The 7,125-nt window shown below is 34.4% G+C and overlaps 1 protein-coding gene across 1 annotated transcript; it reads right to left on the bottom strand.

The window, feature by feature from the left end:
* On the bottom strand, positions 1-7,054 carry LOC110726374 (putative leucine-rich repeat-containing protein DDB_G0290503). Its single transcript, XM_021905848.1, has 5 exons — positions 6,605-7,054; positions 3,619-3,705; positions 2,535-2,594; positions 1,814-1,916; positions 1-1,141 (listed from the first exon to the last, which is right to left on the bottom strand). Exons 2-5 carry the CDS (start codon positions 3,703-3,705, stop codon positions 192-194), a joined length of 1,200 nt encoding a protein of 399 aa, XP_021761540.1. The 5' UTR covers positions 6,605-7,054; the 3' UTR covers positions 1-191.
* Positions 7,055-7,125: the final 71 nt, after the last annotated feature.

Raw genomic sequence — 7,125 nt, 5'->3', positions numbered from 1 at the left:
TAAAAAAAATTCCAGATCAAGCTGCTTAAACTATCTCAGAGAAGTATCTTTTTGTGTGCGGACCAAACACAATGCTTTATCTCAATCAAATGATACTTTCACATTCTATATCTGTACAAAAAAATTAGTTCAGTCTTTACACAAGACTGGTAATGTTACAAAACACAACAGTACTGAACTCATCGAAACTATTATACCTCACAAATTCTTTGAACAGGGCCAACAGATTTCCTTTGCTCCATCTGAAGCTGTACTTCTAACTCAGATATTCTCTGTAAAGAGGCTTGTTCAATGCAAGAACGTCGTTTGCGCTCATCTTCCAGCAACTCTGTCATTTGGTATCTCAATTCTGCCATTTCTTGAGCGAGGTCCTCTGCCTCTTCTTTCGCTTTTAATTTCTCTTTCTTCAGTTCTTCCTTAAGCTGCTTTACTAGTTCTTCATACTTATGAAGTTCATGGGACATTTTCTCTCCACTATCACTACCTTTAAGATCTTTAATTGATGTACCTATCTTGAGGAGTTTTGAGAGCAGTGGTCCAAGGATATCGCCACATAAACTAATTTCTCCTGCTGCAACATTGAACAATCCACAAGAATTTAAACCTTTACTACAATCCATCCATCCTTCGAAGTGCTCTTCAACTCTTTGGCAAAATAATCTTGCTTCCTTTTCGTGTGCATTAAGCACGTCCACCACTCGTTTATTTTCATTTTCCAAATTTTTAATATTTTTTTGTGCTTCCTCAAACTGGATCTGAAATTCATGAAGTGACTTGGTCAATCCGGCAGTTTCTTGACAGTACTCCTCGGATTTTTCAGACTCAAAGCAGCTCTGCTCCAAGGACATCATTTCCAGCCTCAAGCTCTCTATTTCACATTGGTATTCCAATGCAGCAGAGGCAATAGACTCTTCTAGTTTTTCTATATGCAATCTTGTCTGCTGTAGTTGTGTTTCTTTAGTGCCTAGTTCCTGAATATAAAAATTACACTCCGAGTCCGATTTTTCTAATTCTTCTCTTAGACTGACAACTTCCTCCTGCAGAAGTTCAAAGTCGACCATTTTCATCTCAAAGCTCCCAACACACTCTTCAAGATACTTCACATCAGCATTCCTTGCATTTAATTGATCCTGCAAATAGTCTGGAGTTGACACAATAATGCACTAAATGACTAATGATACTATCAACAATCAGCATATCAAAGTATCCACTTATAAACACCCACTAAGCAATCATGAAACTGAAAAAAGAAAACTAGGCGCATGATCTCACAGCATTTATGCGTTTTATATTTTTATTTTTTGGGCAGACAGATTCTCAGCATTGCTGGGGGCAGTTTTTCACCAGTGCATTTGGCGAGGTCCTTATTAGAGCCACTAGCAGTAAATTCTAATATTCATCATTTTTGAAAGCGGGGGGAAGGGATCTCTTTTCTGCAACGGAAAAAGAGGAGCAGATTTGACTTGGCACCACCTAATGATAAATCCAATACCTATGATCTGTGCTTAGAAACAAACTATATAGGCAAGAACTCACTTCAAAGATAATAGTAAATGAGAACAGATTTAGCAAATTAGGAACCAAAGTTGAGTGGCATCTAATAATATTTATCAAATCTAAAGCTGAGCCAAAAAAAAAAAAGGAGGGAGGGGGTCAAAACCAGCAAAGTCTGCTCTTAAGTTTCCATTCTAAAGAAAATCCCAACCACACAAGCCAAAACATAAAGAAGAAACCTCAATACCAAAACAAAGACAGAAACAGTGAAGCTTAGCATGCAAATTGAATCAAAGATATAAATATAATTATGTATTACCTATTTCCTGATGGCAGTTATTCAGCTCTTTTTCTAACTCTTGAACTTTTCTCTTATCTTCCAAGCGGGCCTCATTCAATTTCCATACATGCAGCTCCAGTCTCTGCATTGCATGAAACCTAGTAAGAAGATCACCAAGCATGATGTAACATGCAGAGTCTGCACTAGATCTGACTTTTAATATGTCCTTTGGACAGCCGCAAACAGAGGTCTAATATATGAAATTGCAGAAAAGAACATAGCGACTGACTATAAGTATATATCCTTCCTGAAGTTAAGTGCGACCAAAATGAAGTCATACATCATTTATTCTATAGTGTTCTTTTAGTTTGGATATTTCCAGAACTATGCGTCATTTGTTAGTGTTGTCCAGGTTGAACCATCAACAGGTTTTGTATCACTATTTAGTACAGCTTAGAAGGCATATTAGAAACTGAATAAAATGAATATAGATGCCAAACTGATAATAGATCAGTTCAGTAATGAATGGAGTCCAATACTACATTTATTACTGTCATCTTGGACTCCCAGATAGATTTTGATCGAGTACTTCAAAGAATCCAATTATATTACTTCCACAGTACTTGTATTTCCTTTATAGGTTTGTAGGTGTAGGGAAGGTTGGAGAATGAAGATTACTGATGTCTAGCTAAGCAAATGGTGAAAATAAATAACAACAGTAACAGTACATAAATAGACCAAATGGAAATTACAATATTACTTTGATCAGGTCAAAGCTTTGGGATTGTGTTTCTTTAAGCAAATCCTTCTCTCTTCTTAACTGCGACCAAAAAAGAGAAACAAAGTAAGAAATCTGCAAATAATTCCTTTCGCGCAAAATTAAATTCATCAAAGCAAAGTAAATGACTTAGTGATATTACAAATACAGAGCAAATACTCAAATACCGATTAAGCGAATTAACAGGTGCCAGCAATCCCCCCCCCCCTCCAACCCCCCAAATGTACTCATGGAATATATATTGAGAACTTGATGACCAGAGTGCACTTATCAATATTGCAGTTGCATCAAGCTTAACAGGAAGAGAAAAAAAAAAAAGCTTTCGTGTCAGAAATGAGTAACCTTACTGTCTAGTGTCTAATGTGGTGCTTCACAAATGACATTCACAAGCATAAATGCATCTCATAAGAATATGCTTTAAAGGAAGGGGTTATATTAGCTCACCTCTAATTCCTTCCAGTCAGAAGAAATAGCTCTGACTACTTCACACTTTCAATGTAAAGTAATAGTGCTAAAAGGATTGGACTATAAGGGGATAGCTAAGAAGCGGAAGGTATTTGTGTGTAACAGTTACTAAGTTTGGGATGTGAAATATAAAAGACAAAGGTCGATTTTGAATTCTAAATAATGAACCAAGGTAACAAAATAATTTTGCTACTTACTGTTAATAAAACATATCTTAAAAACTTTCAATAGAAATTTAACAGATGAAATGAACGTTTTTTCCTCTTTTTTCAGTTACTTTTTTTTTTTGCGGGTGGGGGTGTTATTAAATCCTTTCCATCAGTCACAACAAAATTTCTATTGAGGTAATTGTCCATATCCAAATTCCTTTTCCCTGTCCAAATTGAAGAGTATAATTTGTTTTATTTATTGAACAGCTTAAATAAACAAGGGTTGTTTCAATAAACAAGCTTGAAGAACGATATCAAGGCTATCTTGCTATTTAATTCACCAAAGACAAAGGAAAATATCTCCTTTGCCTCATAACTTATGCTGTTATGCAACACTTCTGTAAATTATGTTATGCAAAAACAACCCAGAAGAACAAAATACTGAAAGATACCTCTCTACATCTTGCTTCAATTTGTAATAGCTCCTCTATGTCAAAAATGGAGTCATCAGTAGTATCACTCCTGGAGCTAGTGGACATCTAGAAAACAAACACCACAAACAGTAAATATCTGTCTGGTTATGCAACTTCAAAAAGGCATAAAATATGTTGTTATAAAGTTCCTATCAGTTGCTCACAAATTCGTAAAGATACATCTACATGAGTTATGCCATTTGATGTATGGAAAAAAGTCAATTATATCAACCTCTAAGAACTTTGTCTAATATATCAGCACGGAAATGTTAATTTAAGAGACTGCGTAGTTACTCTTCAGTAGTCTCCACTCTCAATCAATAGTAACAACTAAAGATTACTTTTTTCTACTAGATTTTTGTGATAGACCGAGTTATGCCTTACCACTGCTGCAAGTACACACAGGGAGGAACAAGGGAGACACGAATCAGCAGCTCAAAAAGGGTGGAAAACACATCACCACTAAATGACAAGATTCATTAAGGAAGCACTAGGGGGGAGGAGTGGCATGAAACGGGTCTCTGATTATTTGCAGCAGTAGAAGACTAGGGTCATTAATGCTAGGTTAATGTTGTAGCTTTTGGCTAGTGTATATATAAGAAGGTAGTAGTCTAGTAGTAGTGAGGCATGAATTGGGTTATTGGAAATGGAGAGTGACAGCCTCAAGTTGCTAAGAGGAGATTTGTAGGCTAAACCTACCACCTTTGTAAGCTTTCAGCAATTATCAATCAAAACATCAAGCTATCATCTTTATTCATTTGTTTTGTTAAATCAGAAATGCTAAGCTAGAAAATCAGTCTATAACAACTTAGGCAGAAATTGGTATTGGGGAAACCTAAAGTGCTATGGCCTCAAGCCATTGTTTGAGAGTGATAGCCTAAAGCTATTAATCTATCCTTATGTAACCCTTCCACCATTATCTATCAATATCAAAGCTTCAATCTTTATTAATTTGCTAGTTAAATTCAGAAATTCTTGCTGTTACATTGATTTTGCTGTGTGACTGATCTCAGTCCATTACAATTTTATGATGTATGCTGAGATTCTTTTACATATGGGTATCTCACCTTCTAGATTCTAGTTGAATAAAAAAATCAGTTCAATGAGTCAACGATCATGCTACTTTGTTTACATAGGTATCACATTCCTTCAGGTTTATGACTATCTATAAGACAGCTCAGCCATCACGGTACAACTCAATATGCATCATGGCATCAGAAGGCTTGGGATGCCGAACAATGCTTAAAAAAATTCAGAAATGATTTTTCCAGAAGACTCAAAGTAACATTTTTTAAACGAATTAATGTTTTTTCTAAAATAAAATAAACCTTCAAAGTACTTTCAACAAACTTGATTACATATAGTCAAAAAAACTCAAAATTTCTTTAATTTAGAAAAGGAAAACTCAATAATTGAATGATTAGTAGAAGACATAATAAGGAATTTGGATATGGACCAATAAATTCTGTAAGAATTGTAGCTGTAGAATAAGCCACAAGAAAAGTTCTTAAATTAAACTCAATCAGCAAGAGTGCAAGATGATTCATAGAGGCACAATTCAAAAAGAATAGCAAATTTGTAATGCAAACAGTTGACTCTCTAGCAAGAGTGTTGAATCATAAAGACAGACAGAATGACACTCCAAAGAATTCTATCTTAATAGATTTGAAATCCGTGCTTTATGTAGAGAGTTATGAGATGGAGAATAAGGAAAATCTCTATTTTTCCCTACAAAACCTACTTATATGCCATTCTATCCTCAAAACTTGATCAAGGGAAGGACAGAAGATGCCCAATGAATGAATTTACAATGACTTAAGGGATACTCACAAATCACCACTGCTAAATCATTGAAGAATCAACTCCTATGGCCGAACTCTTGATCAAGGTTCCATGGGTAACAAGCTAATAGTCAATCCATTTTCTACCAAGGAAAAGTTAATGGTTATCAAACTCCTAAAAAATTAGCTCAAGTTCCCAAATTACTAGGGCCTAAAAAGTCCCAACATACAACAACATTTCCTACTTCTTCACCTAACATTCACATTATTCTCTCCAAATTTTTTATTTTTCATTAATAAACAATAACATGTCCGTTCTTTCTGAATAATCGTTGCATTGTCATAATCCTCATAAGTCATAACTAAGGATAATCACGATTGATAAACAAAAGCATGCCCCTTCTTGCTACTTTCTTGATAATTGTTGCATTGTCCTAACCCTCATAATTAAGGATAATACACTATTTCACTAAAAAGCCCTCTATAAATCGATTCATTCCCATTACTTTCCCAAGTCCCTATCACTCAATTTAAGTAAGGGCATCTTGGTTCATCCAAAAATAAATCTACCAATACTATTCTATGATATATGGTAACTTTCTCATTGCATCACAAAATAGAATACTTCGTAAATGACTACGGAGACAAAGCTAATTACAAATAGAGGAGAACTGCACATTGCTCGTTCACAAGGTACGGCTTGGATACCATCAACTGGCACATAAATAATCAGATAAATACACCTCCTGCAGAGAATGTACATTGAAGTCACCAACATAGCACCCACCGACCACCAGCCGCTCCGGCAACACCCAAAAGGAGGGGTAGTGATGATGAAACTTACCCATTTCACCTCATACAAAAACAAATCATTGTTCGACAATCGATTTATCCCAAAAACAAGCTAACCCTAGCAGCATCCACTTAAAATATACTCTAAACTAATATCAAGAAAAAAATTGCATAAACAATTATTTATGGTCTTATTATCTGAGTATACTGAAAGAAAGAACAAGATAATGTCATCCAATTCATGAAAATGAACAACATAAACCCAGCAATCATACAATTGATCCAAAAAAATAAAAAAAACCCAAATTCAGAAAATAAAATGAAACTATTCCTAACTATTTTGCATTACATATTCAAGAAATTAAATGGGTATAATAAAAATTCGAAATTACCTTAAAAAGTAGATGATTTCCCCAGATTAGAAGAGGGAATAATAACTAGAAATACCCAGAAATGAAAAAAGCTTCCAGACTGTATATTTGAGAAAATTGAAGAGTATAATTTGATTTATTAATTGTACAGCTTGAAGAAATAATTTAGGATGGTTTCAATAAACAAGCTTGAAGAATGACGAATGATTGATTCGAAGGTAAAGAGAGAGAAATTTGTAAAAAGAGTTTCAAAAGTTTTTTTTTTTTTTTTTTTTTTTTTTTTTTTGAGGACGAGTTTCAAAGAATTTGAAATGCGCAATCGAGAAGAAACAGTAGTCAAAGGGTGAAAGGGAAATAATCATGCTCAATAAAGTATTTTTTAAAGGGAGAAATTAAAAAAAAGTAAAAGTTCTACACATGTAAATTAGTAAATGCTTTAATTTACATTTTCATTGTTGTGAATGAATCTGAGCCATATGAATTGATGATCAATATTGATGCTTCATATGAAGTGATAGGTATCTTAAAACTTGCACAACGTT

This window comes from Chenopodium quinoa, unplaced genomic scaffold (genome assembly GCF_001683475.1).
Source record: "Chenopodium quinoa cultivar QQ74 unplaced genomic scaffold, ASM168347v1, whole genome shotgun sequence".
In the NCBI taxonomy this organism is placed as follows: Eukaryota; Viridiplantae; Streptophyta; class Magnoliopsida; order Caryophyllales; family Amaranthaceae; genus Chenopodium; species Chenopodium quinoa.
The sequence above is the reverse complement of the archived record's forward strand: the minus strand, read 5'-3'. Positions and strand labels throughout refer to the sequence as shown.